Source organism: Plectropomus leopardus, chromosome 9, assembly GCF_026936395.1.
Source record: "Plectropomus leopardus strain MGB_pleo_1.0 chromosome 9, ASM2693639v1, whole genome shotgun sequence".
Lineage (NCBI taxonomy): Eukaryota > Metazoa > Chordata > Actinopteri > Perciformes > Serranidae > Plectropomus > Plectropomus leopardus.
Genome location: NC_142184.1, coordinates 37,411,535 through 37,435,304, shown reverse-complemented (window position 1 = coordinate 37,435,304; position 23,770 = coordinate 37,411,535). Strand labels below are relative to the sequence as shown.

Genomic DNA, 23,770 nt, shown 5'->3' with positions numbered 1-23,770 from the left:
GGTGGGGGAGGCTTGTGGTCTTTCATGGCCAATGGCCCCCTGAGGTGCTGCCTCTATTGGCACTGAAAGACGCTGGAAGGCTCCGGGGCCTCCGTTGTTTAAGGTGAGCCCACTTTGTCATTGGGGCAGCTGACCAGAAAGAGGCATCCAAAGAGCCTTCACAGCCTAGACAAGACAGCTAAAAGAGCCACAGCCGGCATCTCTCCACTTCACTCCAGCCACAGTTATTCACACGCCTCCAGCCACAGCTCATCTGCTGCTGAGGACATGCAAGAGGTGGACACTGGGATTGTAGTCCCTCTGTTGGGAGCTTGTCTCCATCATTTTGCTCTTGATGACAAATATGTTGGAAGGAATTAGCCAGCATGTTGATTAAAGTGTCCAATCATCAAAAAACCCCAACAACAAAACAAAGAAAAAAAACCCTCTTGTAGTGGTATTTGTTCAATCAGGTAGTTTTTGGTTGAAGTTATCCTCCCTCTCAGAATTCTGCCTCAATGCCACTGAAAGTGACTGAGACTCAGTCTGACATTCACATGACATTTATCAATATGCCTGTCCACATTATAAACACTTTAAAACCTGGATCCACATCAGGTTTTTGTGCTGCGTTAACACACCGTTCACAAGCTATTTAACCCTTTCAAACCTCAGCAAATTGGCTTTATTTTCTTTTGAAAATAAGGGGAAAAGGGCAAATAACAACAATGCAAGAAATGTCCCTCATGTTGCAAGAAATTAATAGAACTGAAGATTAGTTTGCAAAAAGTGGAGAGAATTTTTGGAAAAGTATTTTGAAAAATTGGGGATAATGTCCAAGAAACTATTCTTATAATCACTATAATTAAACATTTATGTTAATGCTACAGACAAAAGTAGAATTATACATATTTTCAGTTTTCAGCATGATTGCCTGCTCCCCATTTTTTAAAAAAAGAAATCAAACCAATAGCGCAAAAATGTGAGCGTACATAAATGTGCACACATGCATGAGGACACGTGCGTGTGTACACTAAATTCAGTACAATCTATACAGTGTACAGTATTTTTGGGCAACAGTTTATTATGCAGCCAACTTGTCTGCTTATTAGCACCAAATATCTCAAACTGCAAATATGTTTGCAGCTGATGCCACATGAATTACATTTTTTCAGCATAAGGGCTTTTATTGCCTTTATTTGATAGGACAGATGTAGTGTGACGGGGGAGAGAGAGAGAGGGGATGACAGCAGAGGGCCGAGGTTGGACTTGAACCAGTGGCTACTGCAGTGCGGACACAACTTATGTACATGGGGCGCCTGCTCTACCAACTAAGCCACCACACGCCCCATTTGCAAACATTTTTGATTTATATTTGTACAAAGTCACAAAAAGTTGAATGTATCTGCAAAATGTTTAATATCAGCTTATAATGTATGTATGCTGTTTCCCATTCGTGTTTATTTGTGGCGGGCTGCCACAACTTACGTGTCTGCTATCACAAATACTGTAGATTTTTGGAGTTGGACTGTTAATTAGGAGAGCTGTTGGAAGATATATATGTTAGGTTATTTATTGGGGTGGCACACTTTGTGTGGAGACAGTGCAGCTGAACATCAGGTGCATTGAAAGACAAACTTAACCATTCATTCTGTTGGGTCAAAAAACATGCCTTCACTTACATACAGCTGCTTCTCTCATCTATCAGTATGATCTGAAGATGTCAATTTAATGTCTTTAAATGTTTTTTAATGCCTTTTCTGTATAACATTTACTATTGACATCTAGTGAATGTGATCAGATCAGATATTAGAGTGAAGCATAACAGAGAAATCAATTTTCGGTTGGTTTCTAGTTAAGTACTTCCAAATCGAAAATGCATGAGCCCTAAGATGATATTTTATGTAATTTCTATAAGGGAGAAAAAGAAAAAGTGGCTCGCTAACGGAAAAGAGGGGAAAGCTTGTTCGACTAACAGTAGTTCATTCACAAAAAGATGACCAAAAAAGACGTCTTTTCAACGTAAACTATTAATGTCCAAGTGACATCCTCACAGGGTTCAAAATGAAAGTTTTTGTGATGCCATTTTAAAAGGTCTTTAAAATTCACTACTCATGTCTAAATGACAACCTTCCTTGGGGTCAAGTTCAGGTAACATCAACATCATAAACATCATAAAAATGAAAAAAAAAAAAGTCTTTTTTTCTTTGTTAATATATCATATCACATTATTTACATTTTAACTAAAAATGATCATTAATCTTAGGCCTCAATAACTTGCTCTGACTGTTGCTTTGAAAGTGGTCTTCCTTTGTTCTCATGTAACATTGTGGGAATGTTTTATAAAAGTACATTCTATGATCTGTCACTTCTCAACATCAGCAAAATAAATACAGAATGTTGCAGTTAAAACATTACATCTTAGTCAGCATTTAACCTTACAGGAACTTTATGAAATGATAAACATCCTCAAAATGTTCTTTGAACATTATATGAAAATGTTTTCTTTAAAATGTTATTGCAACTTGCAGGTAACATTAGCCAATGTTGTGGGAACGTTAGCCTGCTAGGTGGGATCTACTCGTCTGACTCTGGTTTGTCTGGAAAACAGACTCTTTTTCCTTAATGCTGGAGTGGTCCTTTGTTAAAAATGATAAACCACCAAATCAATTCTTGTTTTCTCTTGAAATCATCACAGTTTTTCATTTAAAAACCTGGTGTTTCACATTTGTGAGCTTCTCGTTGAATCTTGACAGTCAATGAAAGTGACTTCACCTGACAGTGCGCCATGTTAAAGGCAGGTGTGTGTGGCAGCTACAGTATGAAAGCACTGAGTGTTAAATCAGTAAAAGGTGGGTTAAATCCTGCCCTTGGGCTCAGAAGATAGCACAGACACAGATGGTTATCAGAGACACTTTCTCCCTCTGTCATCTCTCTCAGACACAAACAACAACTGTGGACTAAACTCAAGTACCAACCAAATAATGTCTTTTCACTAATAAATTCATCAGCTGTTGAGCCAGTGTCTTCTGTTGGACTGGTCACAGCCTATGGAGCTACACTGAAAGCAGATCCTGAGTGTAATTATACTGGAACTAATATGATTTTCAAAATGAAGCATAATTAGTTTGATGCAGCTCTCCAGAGCTCTGTCAGTCTTTGTCCTCATGTCTTGGTCAGAGTGGGGAACAATATTGTCAGTACTCTTCCCCAGACCCCGATGTGCACACACTTCAGTCAGCAAGGCATGTGTCCTCTGTCTGTCCACAGAGCTCCTCCATCAACGGAGTCCTGTCCACTCTGAAAAAACATTGTGAGTCCTCTGTCACTATGTCACTACTTTATTGTAAGTTAAGTGAACAATAAAGGGATCAAAAATATTAAAATCCTTAGTTTTAGCTGGGCATATTAATATTTTAAAATGCCACCTGTGTCCTCACAAGGTCTTCTTCACAGTGACGAGATAAAACTATACAGACAACATCACTACAGTAAATGATGTTCCCAAAACCTGCAGAAACAAAAACAGTAACACATGGTGGTTTTTAAATGCAGTAAATATGACTACATTTAGGATTTAGTGGGCCTCATACAAAAAATGATTTATGAACAAAGTTTCTCTCCTTTTTTCATTTTTTTTAGCACACAGCGATTGCTGGGATTCACCATTGTTGTCTTGTGTTTTTTACAAGGAACATTTAAAAAATACATAAATATCATACAATCAAATTTTGATGATGTTTTTGATTAATTCTAACAACTGGAATATTAAATTTGCAGGTTAAAGAAACTTGGTCCTTTGAAACCCAGTTACTGTAATTTCATTTACTGTGCATCCTTCTGCTGACCAGAGCTGGAATATAATTAAGTAAATTTACTCAAGTACTATACTTTTACCAAATTTTAGGGTATTTTCACGTCACTTATGCCACTTTCCATTTCTACTTCACTACACTTCAAATGGAATATTGCATTTTTTATTCTACTACTACTTTCTACTTTCTTTTAATTCTTTTAAAATTAAGAGTTGTATACACAAACCATATGAAATAAACTAGAAACTATTAGTTAATTTAAAAATTAATTGCCAACAGTTTTTACAATTGATTGTATTTTTTTCACGCAAAAGATTTTCATGATCCCAGCCTCTCAGATTTGAAGACTTACTGCTTAGCTATTTTATTTTATGAATTACATTTATTTAAACTTTACTGTATTATTACTTTTACTTTAACTTGTAATACTTCATACATTTCATTGATTGTACATACTTTTAGTTAAATAACATTTTCCGTGCAGAGCATTTACTAGTAACAGAGTATTTTTACAGTGTGGTATTAATACTTTCACTTTTCTCTTCACTGAAAATTAAGAGAACATTTTAGCAAAATTTTGAGAATGTTGCTTCCCAGTGTTGCCCAAACAGAACTGAGTCCAGGCATTGGAGAGATGGCTTTGAGACAGCATGTAGACCTTTTTGATGGGGAATATAAAATACAAAAAATGTATAAAATAGATACTTAATTAATTAAATAAATAGAATAACAAACAGAGCCTTCATTTCTTGTGTCTCTTTTAAATTGTCTCAGTGGTGAGATGTATGAGTACGCTGGCTGCAGTTCTTGAATCAACACAAAATAACAGATCTTTTACATTTCACTAAGGTTTCCCAATTAATCAGTTCTATAGTTTTTTTGTGAAACTACATCATTAACACCAGTGCTAAGCAGTTTCCTGTCTGTGCTTCCTGCTGACAGGTTGATCCTGCTGGGAGGCTTTTCATTCAGTACCCACAGATTTGTTTGATCCCAACCAAACAAAAACTCTGTTCAAGTGGATAAAGTTTTAGATTGATTCTTTAGTTAAAGTTAAATAAAAGGGAGGGAGGACAAAGCACACACTGCACATTCTGAAATTGCGTTTTAATTTGGTGATAAATCACTCTCCCTAGAACATATCTATGGAATTACAGCCGTTATTAAATAATCATAATGTCCCATTTTACTGCATCAGTGATTAACTGGCTTTTGGTAATTGTTAAATTCGATTTGTTTTTTAGAGGAAGTGTGTGTGTGTGTGTGTGTGTGTGTGTGTGTGTGTGTGTGTGTAGTTGCTACACACAATAAGCATGAATGTTTCTATTACTATCTACTAATCATATTCTCTCAGTAACACAAGTACAGTGTGTTATTTATATCACAGCCCTATTGCAAACCTTGCTAGTGTGTGTGTCCCGATAAGACATAGCATGCCAATCGAGGGATCTGGTGGAGACAAAGATGAAGTCCAGGTTTAGCCCCTCTATCGGCTCTAGGCGTCTGTCTCATTACCATAATCTCTGCTTTCCATTATCAGCTGGAGAGAAGAGCTGACCCTCCTGATCCACCAGCCTGTCAAACTTTATTCTCCTTCATCCTGGGGAACCGCATTGTGCTGCCCTCCAAAGTGAGCGTGGAACTGCCGCAAGCTCGAAATACCAAACCACCACTGCTGTTCAGGTTGTCAGTGCGGCCGCGCTTACACTGTGCCATTTCCACGTCCAATCACAGTGAGCTCTGCTTTTCAACTCTGCTTTTCAGCTCTGCTCTCAGCTGACCCAGTTTTTAAACGTCTCTACTCTGGCAGGACAAATTTCAAGGCAAAATGCACATTATTCATATGAAATTTGATTGCTTTAATACAGTGTTTCTTCTCACCTGCTTATTTTATGATCAGATGTTTCCTCACTAGTAACCCTTTGATACCTGACAATTTCTTTCAAAACACAGGAATGGAGCAATGAGCAACTTAAAAAGAAATAGCCCAAAAAATAGCACAAAATTAGTAAAGTTCCAAGAAAATGACCTGCAAATAAGCACAAAAAAGAAAAGAAAAAAGAAAAAAGAAAAGTAAAGAAAACACACCTAAACCAACACAAACAAAACAAAGCAAAACATACAGAAAAATGACCTCAAGAAAGTGCTAAAACGTTAATAAATATGTTTTCTTTTTTCTGACATAATTTTGAAATATATAATTAAGAGAAATATAAATATAGTGTTCTGAACATTTCTCTCTCTTTTTTTAATCATATCTAATCATATCTAATAATCTACCCCACCCTCCCCCAGATTATTTTTTTTTCACCATTTACTCATTTTCATATTTATGGGACATGTCTTGCCAAGTTGCTCATTTTTTCCACTTCTTTTTGAAAGAGATGAAACCACTTTTCTCAGGTTTCAGAGATCTAAATGCTGTTGAAAGGCATCTGAATGCAGCATAAGAAAACTGATGTTGATACAGGCGTTAAAGGGTGCTAAACTGGCTGCTTGTTTTTTCAGCTGTCTCCATATACATTTTGAAAACGTTATGATTATAATTATTAAATGGGGCGGCTGTGGCTCAGGAGGTGGAGCAGGTTGATCACAGCTCCTCCAGTCTGCATGTCGGAGTGTCTTTGGGCAAAGATACTGAACCCCACCTGGCTATATCATCGGTGTTTGAACTTGTGTGTGTGGGAATGGGTGAATGTGACATGTGGTGTAAAAGTGCTTTGAGTGGTTAGAAGACTGAAAATGCTCTATAGAAATGCAGGTCTATTTTCCCATTAATAATTATTATTAGTGTTGCAAAGAAAGAAATTCTGATCAAAAACAAAAAATACCTCAGAAAACCATGTTGACAGTGAGGTTTTTGGATTATTTAGAGTCACTGGGACACCCCCTTTGGAATAACACTACTCTGTTGGATTATTTTCTCAGATTTCAGCACCATGAGTGCTACAATCTCTATCTCATTTCGCTCCATGGTATCAGTTTGAAAGTAGAAATCTCAAAGACAGATATTTCAAAACCTACAAATAAATAGAAATAATCAGCATGGACAGACAGCACTCAAGGAAAGACAGAAAAAAATGATCCATTTTCTGAAACCTTTAATACATAGCTATGATGACTATACATTACTGAAACCTAGATCTGAAGAGTACATACGTCTTGCATACAAACATCCAGATCTTTGTTTTGATGTGCATGATAACTGTACCTGGTATGTTTACATACAAAGGCCATATAAGTATTGAAAAAGCCTCCCACACACCAAGTTAATGCTCCCACAGCTCTCACATCTCACATGACACTTTCATGATGTCCTCCAAAGCCTCACACCACAAAGGCTGGAGACGTCTGATAAAGTCAGCAGTGTATTCCTTTTGGTAAGTCATTTTCAGAGGATTTGTTGGACCACGCTGACATACAGTTGACTAAAGAAATGTGCACAATAACTGATCATTTTGATGCTTCACATTTTTTTATCATGAGATCATCCTATTGAAGGCTGGCTCGAGGGATCTACAAACAAACAAACAAACAAACAAACAAACAAACAAACACAGATGTTAGATTTCCAAGACATACTGACCCATATTAACATTTTGACACCTGGGTTGACATTAGTTTTCTTGTGCTACATTCAGATGCCTTTAACTAGTATTAACCTCTGAAAATTGGTTTGACTTCTTAAAAAAACAAATGACAAAAAACCAAACATAATGAGCAACTTGGCAAGAAAAAAAAAACAGTAAAAGGGGACAAGGAAATAATCTGAAAATAAAATGGATGGGATTATTTGCTATGATCAAAAAACAAGGAAAAATGACCAGAAAACTACAAATCTCCTAATTATATATTGTATATTGTAATATTGTAATTATATATTATATCTCCTAATATATATATATATATATATATATATATATATATATATATATATATATATATATATATATATATATATATATATATATATATATATATATATATATATATACGTTACCTTTTTAGAAAAGGGTTGTTTTTTGTTTTTTTTTTGCTTGTTACTTTTTAAAAATTTTTTGTTAATTTTTGGGCCATTCCTTTTTATATTGCTCATCCCTGGGTTTTGAAAGAAATCAGGCCATTTTTGTCAGGTTTCACAGTTCACACATCAACAAATTCAAAAAATTCACTAATGAGTCATCAAAGACATGGCAAAAGCACAAAGCCTAAAAGCAAAAAGAACAAAAATATTCTGGTAAAAATCAAATCAAATTGTAATACCCTTCAGTTTCCAGTCCACCTTCATTTAATGTTGGTGGTAGAAACAAATATTGTATTAACATCTAGTTGACAGCTTGTAAAATTGTGCACCTGTTCCAGCATTGTGTTGGCTGTACATGCAGTCTGTGACTGTGAATATGTTGACTGCTAACATTACTCCTTAAAACTCTGCAAGGACAAACAGGATGACTGCTTTGGTAACAAGATGATTCAAAACAAGAAAAAATATATGAACAAGAAATAAAAAGCCTTATGGCTGCTTTTTTTACTTGGATACCAGATCCACATAGTGTGGGCCGTCAAAGACAGAGAGGAAGAGTCAGAGACAGAAAATACTGTGAGGGGCGGACGCCTCATTTTCACTCCCAACCCTCCCTCCCTCTCTCCCACCTCTGCCCCTCCCCTCCTCTAAATCCAGAAGCATGTGGAGGGAAAACAAATAGAGTCTATCCTGTCGCAGCAGCACCCCGAGGACTCGGAGGTACCTTTTGGAAAGTGATCCCAGCCCACTGCAGCGGCCTCAAGTGTTGTCACGCTGAGTTAGTGCCAAATTGCTTTGCAGCAACCCCCACCCCTTCTCCATCCCCCCACCTAAATCCCTCCACCAACCTACTAGCAACAAACAAGACATATACTGTATATGGGGGCTTTCTGTAAATGTGTATAAATATATGTTTTTTTTTTACCTTGGATTTTAGGAAAGCAAATCTTTGCAGCAACTAAATGGTGAAAGAATTGATTTAATTAATGCAGCAGCATGTCCTGCAGCCACTTGTAATCCGTTGAGAATTCTCTAGTGGTAGCTTTCAAGGGGGGCAGCCAGGGGGAATACAAAAAGATACTCTCCCTGAGACTCTTCCAGTGGCCTGTAATGGGAGCCTCGCACTAATCCCATAATTCCTTGTTTAATTAAACTACAGAGCCAACCCTGTAGTTGGCTAAGCCAGTTTGATGGGCCTTTTCTTTCTTACTTCACCAGCACTTGACTTACTTCTGCACACAATGAATGCACTCAGACAAACACACAAACAAACAAACAAACTGCGGAAAAATATTCACCTCTGCCTAAATATAGCACTGCACATGTGCAAACCTCTGCTCTGCTGCAGACCTCTTTCCTCTGCCAACAGATCTCTCACCTGAAAGTCTCTGCACTCTGCAACAACAGGAATCCTGCCAGTTCATTGTGAGGTGTGTCTAAAACCTGGTCAGATTGAGATGATAAATTATGCAGAAAGGGACATGTCATTAACTCACATCATCCATCTGCTCAACTCTCACATTTAAAAATGCATCAGACCAAAAAAACCATAGAACTACTTGCTTTTTTTTACTTTACCACCATCTTTTTGTTACACACACACACACACACACACACACACACACACACACACACACATTTCAAGAATGTTGAGACACTCCCGTTTATTTGAAAAAAGATGGAAATAGAGTAGTCCTTTAAAAAGCATTTAAAAAAAACGTATTTATTTATTGAACTATACTGACTCATTTAAATTTTTATATATTTATTATTTATTTATCTATTTAATGAGAGAGAAAGAGAGATAGAGAGGGAGGGGGAGGGAGAGATTTGATTTTACAAAAATACTTTATATATCCAACATATTTACGGGCACATCAAATATATTACTATAAAAAAATCCATACTCCTTACCTTGTCAGAGTTTTTTTTTAAAAATGGATGTCCCTATAACAGTCCCCACCATTTTATAAAACTTAAAGGATGAGGATCTGGAAATATATTTTACAATTAATGGTTTGTGGTTAGCACTGTTGCTTCACAGCAAGGGGTTCGGAACGGGGTTCGGTCAGGGCGGGGGGCCTTCTGTGTGAGTTTGCATGTTCTCCCCGTGTCTGCATGGGTTCTCTCCGGGGTCTCCAGCTTCCTCCCACAGTCCAAAGACAGGCAGCTCAGGTTGACTGGTGACTCTAAGTTGCCCTTAGGTGTGACTGTGAGCGTGTATGGTTGTCTGTCTATATGTGTCGGCCCTGCGATGGTCTGGTGAACTGTCCAGGGTGTACCCCGCCTTCTGCCTGATGACAGTTGGGATTGGCTCCAGCCCCCCCCGCCCCCCACAACCCTTACGAGGACGAGCGGTTACAGAAAATGACTGACTGGTTTAGTATGATTAAATCAATGTGATGCATGGAGAGCACAACAGTTCCATTTCCAACAAATATTTGGTTAAAAAATACAACAGTTGCCCACATCTGGTCTTCCATGTAAATAGTCATACAGAGATTGTTGATTTTGTGGGTTAAACAGATACAGACAATGATACATGTGCACACCTCTACTTTACAGTGGAGCATTACATGTCATTCTATCTACTGTTCAATCCTGGTTTGCAGTGGGCACACTCATTCCAAATGGATATGTGCATGTGTCAGATAATCTTCCATGGCTCCTTCTGAACAGCAGCATGGATGCATTGTATGAGAGAGAAATCAGCTGCACAATAAATACTTTGGGGACTATTTTCAGCCTGCCAGTGTGTTTGTCTGGGATTGCCCTGAGGCTCACATTGGAAGAATGGTGCTACACACATCACCAAGGTGGTCTGGAGAGATTAGCACCCCTCATTCCCCTCCAACTCTCAGTACCAGGCCCCGAGAGATGCTAGGGCGTGCAGGTTTTGATATAAAATTTTACTTAGCAAGCACAAGAAAAATTGTTTTGTCATATAAATAAGCACTCAGGAATGCTGTGCTGTTTGAAGCATCATTTGTCCCTCCTCCTGTGCCGGCTTCTTTCTGTGTCTGATGGAAGTTGAGAACATGTGTATTACAGTGGAGGTCACCATCACTGCCTCATGATGTGACCTGGCTTTGAACCACTGAATTTCTTATTGGTAGATGAAGCACATAATGTAACAACAGTGCATAATGTAACAATTTCAATGTAAAAAATGTAATAATCAGCACATAATGTAAGAAAACCATGAGCACATGAAGTAATAACAGTTTTGTATGTAATGTAAAAAGTTATGAGCAATTTATTACATTATTAACTAAGCAATATCTAATGTGGAAATATATCTGCTGCATAGCAATGGGATAGGGCCGAGCATTTTGAGGAGCAAGAAGAAGATTAAGCCTAACCAAAATAGCTAAGCTAAACATACCTACCGAGAAGTAGGAAAACAAAAAACAAATCCATGAGAATCCATCTGTCGAACTTTGTGGACTAAAAATTATAATTAATCTTTGAAATATTGTGTTTCTAACCCACACAGCACAATGTCTGAGGAGGCAAAAGCATGTTTAACTACACTACCAGGACCAGAATTCACAAAAATTTGCATACTTCATCTAGACACCATACAAAAATCTGAAATGGCGTTTTTCAAAGGCTAATTGAGGCATACATGAAAGCGAAAAATTATGCTTAAAGATGCTCTTTTTCCATTTCCTGCTAAAGACTACATGATGGCAGAATTAATAAATATGTCAAAAATTCTGTTTTTGACATATTTATTAACTTAATCAACCCTGACAGCAAAATATTGTCAGTTTTGTTTAATGAAAATTTGGCCTTAATTTAGAATTTGCAGTAGCTGTTAAACGTACTTAATACAGTGATGCATTTTGATGCGCTGTGAGCTCGACCGGTGATCATACACAAACCTGTGTGATGCCTTTGTGTAGGACAGTGTGTAGATGCTTTGTGTGTTTGTGTAGGACATTGTGTAGATGCTGTGTAGATGCTGTGTAGTGTCTTTGTGTAGGACAGTGTGTAGATGCTGTGTAGATGCTGTGTAGTGTCTTTGTGTAGGACAGTGTGTAGATGCTGTGTTGTGATTTGTGTGGAAAAGTGTGTGGATGTTGTGTAGATGCTTTGTGTGTTTGTGTAGGACAGTGTGTAGATGCTGTGTAGTGAGTTTGCGTAGGACAGTGTGTAGATGTTGTGTGTTGAGTTTGTGGAAGACAGTGTGTAGATGTTGTGTAGTGAGTTTGTGGAAGACAGTGTGTAGATGCTTTGTGTGTTTGTGTAGGGCAGTGTATAGGTGCTGTGTAGTGAGTTTGCGTAGGACAGTGTGTAGATGCTTTGTGTGTGGGAGAGAGGGGGAGAGAGGCACGGTAATAATGGAAACAGATGCATGTCATATTACAATAACGATACGTGTAAAATAAACTAAATGCACTCTATGATAATATTGTGGGTGTTGATAAGAGTGCCATGTGTATATTGATAGTGGAGGCGTGACTCATAATAATGGCAGAAGAAGGTTGTATCAAGCACGAACACAGGTATAGCTTCAGACGGGACCACAGCAAACCAAGACCACAATCAGGGCGAGCCGAGGGTACAGTATCAGTGCAGCCACAGCAAAGTCAATGGTAAGAAACTTTTTAATAATCCATGTACTAGATATCAATTTTTGATCACATGTTAAGTGTAAAATGGTATTAATGTTAACTGTTTCCATGTAGAATCACCTAGCTTAAATAAAAAAATATAATATATAAAATATATAAAAAATAGAATAATATCTAAAAGTAAACTGAAAACAGTATCAAAGCTTGTTTAAATGCACATAGCATTAAAATGCAACCCATCATTCTTTGTAGCTTCCATGTTGTTCCTACTTGTTCCCAGTGATAGCCTTTGAGAGGGGCCAGTGCACAAGAAACAGTGATAGTGCACCTTAAGAGTAACATGTGAAAGCCTTTGTACTGCATACCACCAGAAGAACTGGAGTCTAATTTTGATAAACTGACATTTCATATAAAGTAGAGCTCCATACATGTTCAAGCCACAGAGAGCTCCATACATGTTCAAGCCACTCTGTGGCTTGAACATGTATGTGTGTTCTACTGCTTGTTACAGCACAGGTCCACTTGACTCGCTTTTTTTTAGGTTTCCACTGGTGAAAGTCTAAAGTACCTGGTAGCAGGTACTTTTTGTTACCACCTCAAAAACTATTGCAAAACTATTTTTACACTTGCATGAGGTGGTACAGTATTTCAGGATACTGCAAAAAGCGATATTTGGCAAAACTGCAATGGAAACACTTTTTTGGCTTTTCTAGGTCACATAGTAGGAACTGGCTCGCTAATGATGCAGCAGATGCTACAAGAGGTGTTACTGTATCACATAATTCTTCAAAAATTGAGCAGATCATCTGGAAGTTTGAATCCACAATTCCCCTGTGAAATCCACTTACGTGGCCTTGGATTATAAATAATGACAGCTAGTGCGGTGGCTGCAATAGAAATAAACCTGCTAATGTTTTGAACATCCATTGCTATGCTTTTTGGAATCTCACAATTGTGTTTTATTGACAGTTTAGAACTTTTGCATCAGTTTTGTGCAAATCTGCCTAATGGAAACCTGCCTAATGATGAGGTGGTATCTGGAGAAGAAAACAAATTTGAGAGAAGCACCTGGTCAAGTAAAGTAAAGTTCATCCAAACCATGCTGTGGAAATGAGGCATTAGTTTCTCTATGTCAATAACCATGCAAAATAATGGTATTAGATTCAGTTTCAAGGAACTGACAGTTTGATCAATAAGTATTATTTTAATACTTATTGTAATATTGTATTATTGTAATTATTGTATTATTGTATTCAGTAGATGGCCAGGAAGAAAAAAAACAGTAATACAATCAGCATCTTTTTACCATTTAAAATAGTGAGCCTCATGATCTAATCATATCATTGTGAATATCATTGTGGGAAGTAGCATGTTGTTTTTATACCATTGCAAATGTACAAAAAGTTGACTTTGATTCAGGAAACCATAGGCTGCATCCCATCCTCTATCTCAGTCTTTTATTCATTACATTTTTACTTACTGACTATAAAATATACTGACACAGAGTGATGACATTCTCTGTTCCAATGTTAATGTGTTTGTCCAGGCAGCCGGATGGATGAAGTGTCAGACGTGGAGTCGGAGCCTGACCTCCCCCTGAAGAGGAAGCAGCGAAGGAGTCGGACCACATTCACAGCAGAGCAGCTTGAGGAGCTAGAGAAGGCTTTCGAAAGAACCCACTACCCTGATATCTACACCAGGGAGGAGCTGGCCCAGAGGACCAAACTCACGGAGGCCAGGGTCCAGGTAACTCGCTGCCATCCATCCATACATACATACATACATACATAACCATGATCAACTTGTTCTCATGTCTGTTCTGTCAGTGCTTTCGATGTACAAACGTGACTCCAAAAGCCACCTTCCAGCATCAGCTGAGAATGTGCTCAGATAGAACCGGTGGTGTTGTTATTATATGCTGGCGGATGGCCAAACAGCACTGGGCACGTCAGCATGCAATGTGCACAGGTCGCGCTTAAGAATGCGGCCAGACGAAACTGGTGGTGTGTGCATTAAACCCGAAAGGATAGCATCAAGTAATAACGTTGCTGGTAACAACATAATATAAGGATTACAAATGCAGTTACAACGTGGACAGTCTGGGAGGTGGATGGATCCCACAAACACTTGACTTTTGTGCAGGAGTTCGGAGTTAACAACCATGTGCCTCTTGTGCCTAAACCTAACCATTTGTGACTTTGCTGCCTAATCCCAACCATCATGGTAGTCCATGTGTTGCCATGTGCTGGTGTGTAAACATAAGGACCATGCAGTGTCATCCCACAATGTGCATTTGTTGACATCATGGTCACGGCATCCTGGAATGTTAGTAGCTGATGGAGAAGGTTACCTAGAGTGTAATAAGTAGATGCAAAAGGTGTCTGATAGCAGCACCATGTGAGGAGTTGGGGTGTGAACATGTGATAGCTTGTGTTGTTAGAAAGCCAAAAAATAAGTGATTCTAAAAACCCACAGCAGTGTCTCTTTCCAGAAACACTATTCTGCTCACTCTCTGTCCTGTGAGATGTTTTTGTCTCACTCAGTTGGGGCCACAGATCCATTTGGACAATATTTTGTGCTAACAAGTCAAGTCAAGTCAAGTCAAGTCAAGGAAATTTTATTCATTATCACAAATCACAATTTGCCTCAGAGGGCTTTAAAGCATACAGCATCCCTCTGTCCTTAGATTCCTCACCTTGACTAAGGATAAACTCCCCAAAAAGTATGAAGGTATTGAAAGTAAACAGTTCCAAAGTTACCTCCTCAGTTTTGTTTTCAGGTGTTCAGCAGTTAGGAGCTGCACTGGTTTTTATTTTTACTTTTCTTTGTGCTCTAAAAACAATCTTTCTCAAGCAGTTCTGTTAACCTAAATGGTTGGATTGATTTGTATTGTTCAATTATTACTCATACATTCACTGAAATCCCGCAGTGTCTGCCAGCTGTTCACATCTCAGCCCAGGAACCTGTCTTTGGTCTTTGTTAGGGTTTGACAACTTCACAGTGTAGCAGTGGTGCTGGAGAAAATATGGTTGAGCTCTAACGACAGCTGTTAGGTGTTCAGCAGTCGGGTGGGGGCTGCATTCCTCATGCATGTCTCACTCCCTGAAATCTTGGCTGGAATCTAGATTTCCCACCACTTTCAATCCCACCATTCATTGTAAAATGCCCAGCAGATCACAGAAGGGTCCAGGCTGTCTCACGGGAGCTTTAATCTACAACAGAAACGTGGATCAATCAAGACCCAGGAAAACCCAGAGTGAGCAATCAGTATGGCATAAAAAACAGTCCACACAGTGTGGGCTCTGCTACCTGCAGACCTTGGAATTCTTTATGCACCTTGTCCTCCTACATTCACTGACAGGTTTCAGCAAGAGAGAGGAGTTACCAAATCAATCTGCTGATAATGAACAGTTTAGTGGAAAAGTTAGGAGGAGGCTATGAGCTGTGACCAGTGACCCGTGCTGTTAAGTGCTATTTACCAAAGTTGACAAATGAACAGCCAACTACATGTATTAAGGACACAGTTTTGCACATTTTTGAAATACTGGTACTATCAGGGACGGATTGGCCATCTGGATGTTCTGGCTGCCACACATGCATATTTTGTGATTTGTTTTAAATTTAGACAGCATCATTTAAGATATTTACACTGGCAGGCAACAGAGGGCACAAATGCAAATATATGGCGCTTAGCGCCAGTGGTACAGCGTACCTCCCCCTGCCCTTTTAAGTGGATTGGTCCATCATGTAATGTCAGAAGCCAAGCAGGAAATAAATAAAATCAAGACAGAAAGAGTAGATTAATTAGAATGTAAACACAACATTACAACTTAGACAGGCAAAAGAGCTAAAAAATGAAAAGTTGGAGAAGAAAAAGTCAGGGACTAAAAGAAAAAGTACTCGAGGCTGATGCTACAACGTGTTTGTAACGATAGTGGCAGTGATAATGCTGTGGCACAACATGAAGAGGAGGAAGGAGTAACGTGGACAGATGATGCAAGTGAATATATATCATTAGCTAATATACTGTGTTGATAAGATACAGGTGAATTTCTTTCCAAATGATGTACTGTAAGCTTTGAGTCGTGTAAGTGCTATTGAAATGCAAGGTGAATGTGTGTCTTAGTTGATCTTGTAGCGGCAACCACATATTCCATTATGCCCAGTCCTATATTGATTACTGTGTAGCCGTGAAGTTAGCTGTTCCATGACACAAATGTCACTTTATATTAGTTTAGAATTTTTCTGTCAGCGGTTTATGCTGGTTATTGTCTTTTTTGTCTTTAAGCCCTGACACACCAAGCTGTCCTCCCACATTGGGCACGTCCACAGCCCTGGTCGCCACGGTGTGTCCTGCACTCATTGGCTTTAGTATGCCACCTCAGCATGTTGAATCAGCTGCGGCTGTGGAGCCTGTCTGTGAATGAAATGTCTCTGACTGGCTGTTCAGCTTGGCTGGCGCATGAGAAGACAAACAAAAGTAAGGGAGGGAGTGAGGTGGAAACTAACTTGTTCTATAAGGTCAGATTTTCTTTCGCCATTGAGATCTTAAGCAGAAATGTTTCCTGATGGCTTGTGTTGTTGGTAGATATTTATTGGTCTTTCAACAATAAGTTGTATTGTTAATGTGCTAACTGGCTAACTAACATCAAGACAGTCTTCCGGTTTCTCATTTTGAATGACAAATACAGACGACCACCTTCTGCTGGTATGGAGGAGTATGTCCTCTCATGCAGGTGCAGAACGTACATGCTTCGTTGGCTGTTTGTTTTGTGTGTTCATGTGCTACTTTTTGAAACACAGTGACGTAAGGTGACACAGCGGGGGGCTTTCATCACTAGTCACTAGTTCTCTGATGTCAGTACGGTGTGTCACTGCCTTTAGTTTACAGTTAACACCATTAGTGAGTTGGCTGTTACACTTTATCATTTAAGCTGTATTGTCCCACTGCAAGGTCCTTATAGCTGTGTCCTGTGTGAAATGGCACTAAAGAATTAGCAGTGCTAGAGGTGGCTTCTTGTATGTCACAGTGTTATTTACCATTACTGGCATCATTCTAATGCACTTTGTCATGTGTTTCAAAATGCTAACCTGGAAATACTGTGACGATGCAGGTGACTATATAGCTGAATGGAAATGTGTGTGGGGGTTTGCAGTGGGCCTGTTTGGAGAAAAAAAGCCAGGGCCCAATTTTGTTCCCAGTCTGTCCCTGGATACTACACAGAAATAATACACAGATGGCAAGTAAAACCGGGCACTTGGGTACTTGGTGGCATGAATTCTCCAAGGAGCTCTACAAAATAATCTTCCATAGTGCAAGACAGGTCTACTACAGTCTGTGTCACACTGAACCTCTTCAATTTTTACAACAGTCTCAAATGTCAGATGGTGCAATCCAAGTAGCTCCTTGATTAAAGAAAATGAAACGATGCCAGCAGAAACATGTCATCAGCTTGCATCATTCATCTTCACTGCTCTCATGTTTTGAAAATATGACAAACAATAAATAAGCTTTGGTCACAGAAGAAGTAGTACCTGCTCGTGGTTGTTTCAAAATAAAAGCCCTCTGACCTGTTTCTGTGGACAGAATCCCTTCATTTGCTAACACAAAGCTTTTTATTGTGAAATATTTGTAGGACTGCATTGTTGACAACACAGTGGCTTACAATAAGTTATAGCAGCAGGCAGCTCTGCAGCAACAATGCTGTATGTGTAAACACTGCATGCATGCAAAAAGAGACCAAGCTACTTTACCCCATTGGACCTAGAGGTCCTCATGCTGCCTACAGAAAACCTGAGCCCATGTTTAGAAAGAAGAGTAACGCAGCTACAGCAGCTAAGGAGAGAAAAGCATCATGGGAGATAATCACTGCCCGTGTAAAAAAGTTTGAATGCACGTGTCCACTGACTTAACATTAACCGCACTTTATTAAAATCGTAGCATACATGTGAAAAAGTGGTGGATTGAATACATTCTGATTTCCATTGAGGTGCAATCCCACAAGGGGAAAATGCACTTTGAAGCAACTAAAAAAGGAAATTTAAAAACATCATTCAGAAAGGTAAGGCATATTTCGCTCGGCCATGATTGAAGGCAAGTCTCACTTTGGTTTTATTCATATTTGACGTTAAACAAAGTAAATATTCATTCAGTGGCTATTTCAACATGTAGTCATTTAAACCCCCAATAGAATGCTGTTTTAGCACATATATGTCAAGTCAATTTTATTTATATAACCCATTTTCACAAAACATGGTTTGCCTCAGAGGGCTTTACAGTGTACGACATCCTTCTGCCCTTAGACCCTCACATCACCCAAGGAAAAACTCCGGAAAAAGAACCCCTGTAACGGGGGGGGGGGAAAAAGGAAGAAACCTCAGGAAGAGCGACAGAGGATGATGAGGGATCCCTCTTCCAGGACGGACAAACGTGCAATAGATTGTCATAAATAACAAATGAAATACAATTGTGGCAAAAAGGAAAGAGAAAGAGAGAGGGGGAGAGAGGTACAGCAATAATGTAAACAGACGCATGTCATATTACAATAACGATAGGTGCGAAATTATCAAATGCACTCTATGATGATATTGTGGGTTATTGTGGGTCTATGATGATATTGATAAGAATCTCATGCATATATTGATCGGGAGATGTCCAAAGGCATGATCACAGCATCGGCGTAACCAGGACCAAGAGCACGATCAGGGCGAGCGGGCAGTACAGTATCAGTGCAGCCACAGCATGAGCACAACCAAAGGCAGGGTCAGAGCACCAGTACAGATATCACAACGATCAGGCACAGCCAGGGTTGCGGCCAGGATCCGGGAAAGCTGGGAAACAAGGGAGCAGGAATGCTCCGGACAGGCAACGGGATTACCGTAGTGCAGTTCAGCAGAACCAAGGTGGTGAACAGTAAAAAGAATAAGCACTCAATGAGGATCCTAGAGTCATTGATCAGCAATTACAACTTAAATATAAATGCCAGAGAGCAGTAATAGAAAAGAAAGAAAGAGAGAGGAAGCGGAGCCAGAGTGGCAGGTCTGAACGGACTCAAAACAACCCCCGCCAGATTGGGACGAAAGCTCTGCCACCTCTCCCTCCTCCCCGTTACATGGACAGGGATTTCAACTGAGCACAAGAAACTTGTGCTCCAGGAATATACACACTAACAAAACTAGGGTCACTAATAAGCTATTATGGCTTAAATATAAAGGTCAGAGAGCAGTGTTAGTCCCCACTGCTCTCTGAGCCCTATAGAAAGTCCCCTGGCAAGTTAAACTTATGTCAGCCTAACTACGGGCAGGTCTGGGCAACCTTAGCCAGCCCTAATTATAAACTTTATCAAAGAGGAAGGTCTTAAGTCTACCCTTAAAAGTGGAAACGGTGTCTGCCTCCCTGACCGAAACTGGAAGATGGTTCCATTAGAGAGGAGCGTGGTAACTGAAGGGCCTGGTTCCTATCCTACATTTGGAAACTTTGGGAACCACAAGTAATCCTGCATTTTCAGAGCGCAGTGATCTTTAGGGTTGGTAAGGAACTATGAGCTGCGACAGATAGGATGGAGTCTGACCATTTAGAGCTTTGTAAATAAGGAGGGGGATTTTAAATTCAATCCTGGATTTTACAGGGAGCCAGTGAAACAAAGCTAAAACAAGAGAAATATGGTCCCTTTTCTTGGTTCCCTTTTGAACACATGCAGGAGCGTTCTGCACCAGTTGGAGTGACCTAAGTGATTTGTTGGGGCAACCGAATAATAGGGAATTACAGTAACCCAGACTAGAGGTGACAAATGCATGTACTAATTTTTCAGCATCTGTCTGGGATATGTCCTCTCGCCTAATATCCTGCTAAGTAAATTAACATTTGATATAAAGAACACACCTTCAACACAATATTAACTTTCTTCATGGGACTGAGAATTACTATGATGATTGTGTATTAGATTATGGTAGCCTACAAACAAATGTAGGGATGGTGCTTTTATTTAGCTAACTGATATTTGATTGTTGATTTTGTTTTATTAATTTTATTCTATGCTGGTACGTTAGCTTGTTGAATGCTTTTTAAATTTAATTTATTATTGGATAAAGTTTTATTTATTTTATACCTATTGGAGTCATTGATTTGTATACTAAAATGTGGTGACGTGTATATAAAAAATTCAATTAAATACTTATTATAAATACATAGCACGATGCACAAAATGTGTTCTGATGTGAGCGTACATCCTCTGTGTGTGATTTTGGTGTACCACAAAATGTTATTAACATAAATGATTGATCTTAATGAAAAACCATACTGTTCTAGCAGATATTCATTGGGGAATGAGAGCACATCCAATCGAGATCTAAAAATCATCTCTTGATGTAAGAGGTAGAAACTCAGTGTTTCTTCTGGAAAACCTGCCATCAAGCAGGTTATATTCACAGTCAGTCACCATGATGATTGACTCAGAGTTTGACTTAACTCTCTTTCTGGAATGGATAACACAGAGTTTCCCTCATCTCAGGGTTAACATACTCAGAGTTTTGACATAACCTGCTTTCTGGAATACCCCCCAGATGAGATATGAAAGAAAAATAAGAAAAGCCGCTAGAATAAGCAGGGATATCCCTGAAAAAGACATCTGGATGGCAGCATATGTTGCTCCAAAACCTGTATGTACCTTTCAGCAATCATGGTGCCTTCACAGATGTAAAGTTAACCATGATGCCATGGGAACTAACACCCCTCTATACCGTCACAGATGCTTTGAACTTTGAGCTGGTAACAATCTGGATGGTCCTTTTCCTTTTAAGCCTGTGGGACATGATGTCCATGATTTCCTAAAACAATCTGAAATTTGGACTTGGCAGACCACAGCACACTTTTCCACTTTGTGTCAGTCCGTCTCAGATGAGCTCAGAGAAGTTGATCGTGTTTATGGATGTTGTTTATATCTGGCTGTCACTTTGCATGGTAGAGTCTGAGGTTGCATTTACAGATGCAGAGATGAATTGTGTTTACTGACAATGGTTTTCCAAAGTGTTTCTGAGCCCATAAAGCAATATCTTTTATAGAGCCATGTTTGTTTTTAATGGAGTGCTGACTGAGGGGTCAAATGTCAAAGGCATTCACTGATGGTTTTCAGTCTTACCTCTTTATGAAGAGAATTCTCCAAATTCTATGTATCTTTTGATAATGGATCACAGATCTGTAATTGTGTGTTTAGAAACATTGTCCTTAAACTGCTAGACTGTTTGACACAGTCTATCACAAAGTAATCGTCTTTTCTTGTGAACAGCTGAGCCTTTTGAGGAACCTGCTTTCATACCCACTACTGATATTTAAATCTGTTACCAACAAACTTGTTAACTTGTGAATTGTTCCAAACAAGTGGCTTTATTTAAAAAACAAGAGGAAAAAATGATAACTTTCCCAGTCTTTTGTCCCTTTCCCAACTGTTTTGCAACATGTTGCACACGTCAAAAGTGTATATTTTACAAAAAAATAAGGCAAAAAAGTTTATCAGTTTGATCTTTAATTATCTTGTCTCTGTACTGTTTTCAACTGAACATAGGTCAAAAGATTTGCAAATCATTTTTTTTCCTTATTTACAGTTTACACAAAGTCCACACTTTTTTGGAATTGGGGTTATGATATAACATCTCATTTACTTTAAAAACTATATGATTAATAGACTGAAATGTGCCTGGCGCTTCCTCCTTGCCTCCTCCCCCTTTCTTGTGTAAGCACGGGATCTATTTTGGCATGACAGGGAAAAATTCCACCATGTTTCTTTTACAATGTATCCGTTTATTGGGAACAGCCCAAAATTATGAAGTGAGAAGAGGGCTTGAGTGTTTGGAACTTTAGTGGAGGGATGAACAGCATTCTTCCCTCACCTGGTGTTTGGATGATGACAGCTGACTGTGGAGGTCACACAAATAAGTGACGTCATTGTCATCCTCATTAAGACACTCACCTGTATGGAAGGATCAGCATTTATTATGTTCCTACGCTCTGTGTTTCCTTTCCTCTGATTTCCTTTTCCATCCATCTTTATTACAGTATTTATGTTTTTACTTTTGATAGATTCAGTTGACTAATGTTTTTAATTCAGCTACATAACATTTGGTGACACTTGATTAACAGATGTGATGTTGTACACAGCGTCTTTTGTGATTAATCTAATGTACATCACACACACGCCTGTACAATATGATTATATGAATGATGTACTGAAGTTTCGACCCCAGGAAGATTAGATCAGCTAATGGTGATCCCTAGTTATGAATAAATAAATAGATAAATGCCAAAGTGTAAATTACCATTCAAATTTGATACATTTGTTTTCACATAGTGTGTTTCCGTTGGGGCATACATAAGTAATCTTTGACTGGCTTAACATTATGGCATTTACATTTGAAATGATATTTCCCTTTGACATATACCATTTCCTATTTTAAGGTAGAATTTTCATTAGAGCTGTTTGCTGACAGGTGGTATTGGGTTTGTTCTAATCTCTGATGCTGATGTCATTGGATGTGATATATTTTAGGTAGGTCAGGTGAAGCAGTTACCTCCTCAAATGCAGAGGGATTTTATTCGACTGTCAACATACCTAATTTCTGGTGTGGTAGCAAAAACAAAAGTAGGTAATGGAGAAGGAGAAAGTAAAGATGAAATGATTTTGTGAATACTTTTCACATTGTGAACAGAAAGGGGTATGTGGATTAAAAAGGATGTGTGTGTGTGCGTGCGCGCGTGTGTATGTGTGTAGTTTTATAGTTAGTGTCCATCTTGCAATTCAGTTTACCATCATTGTTGTGTAGAGACTGCACCTGGTGGTGTTTTATCATAGTTTTTAGCTTTTTTCTGTATATCCTTAGATTACATTAAGGGCACTTTAAATTTAATTTACTGTTGTTGTTATAGATTAATCAATTTTATTTATAAAAAAAAAATGTCCAAAAAATATTGAACAATACCAATTTCTATTTTCAGTCCAAAACTCATGTAGTCAAAACCATATCAACAGAGGAAAACAGCAAATCCTGGTATTGGAAAAACTGCCACCAAAGACTGTTGAGTGTTTTTGCTAGCTTTTGCTAGAGGCTGGCCAGCACTCCTGTCTTTCAGAGGCTGTACTGAACTGAGTTTTAAAGCTACAGTGATGATCCTGGTATCATATGAAACTAAAAGACATGAGGAATCCAGTCATGTCATGTCATGCTAGCTACTCAGAAAGGGGGGTGGAGTAACGCTCCAAAGTTAGGCTTAATTTAGGTGATGGGAAAACAACATGGCAATTTAACGGGGGTCCCTTGTCCTCTGACCTCCAGATATCTGAGTGAAAATGAGTTTTGTGGGTAAATGAGTTTTGTGGGTC

General features: G+C 38.8%; 1 protein-coding gene across 2 annotated transcripts in view; it reads left to right on the top strand.

Moving 5' to 3' along the window:
* The window catches only part of LOC121946660 (paired box protein Pax-7-like), an 81,253-nt gene that overhangs the window by 20,504 nt on the left and 36,979 nt on the right, over window positions 1-23,770 (top strand). For both annotated transcript variants that reach the window (XM_088082680.1, XM_088082681.1), the window contains exon 5: window positions 13,945-14,144. In XM_088082680.1, the coding sequence (XP_087938806.1) occupies window positions 13,945-14,144 (200 nt within the window). The remainder of the gene's footprint in view (window positions 1-13,944; window positions 14,145-23,770) is intronic.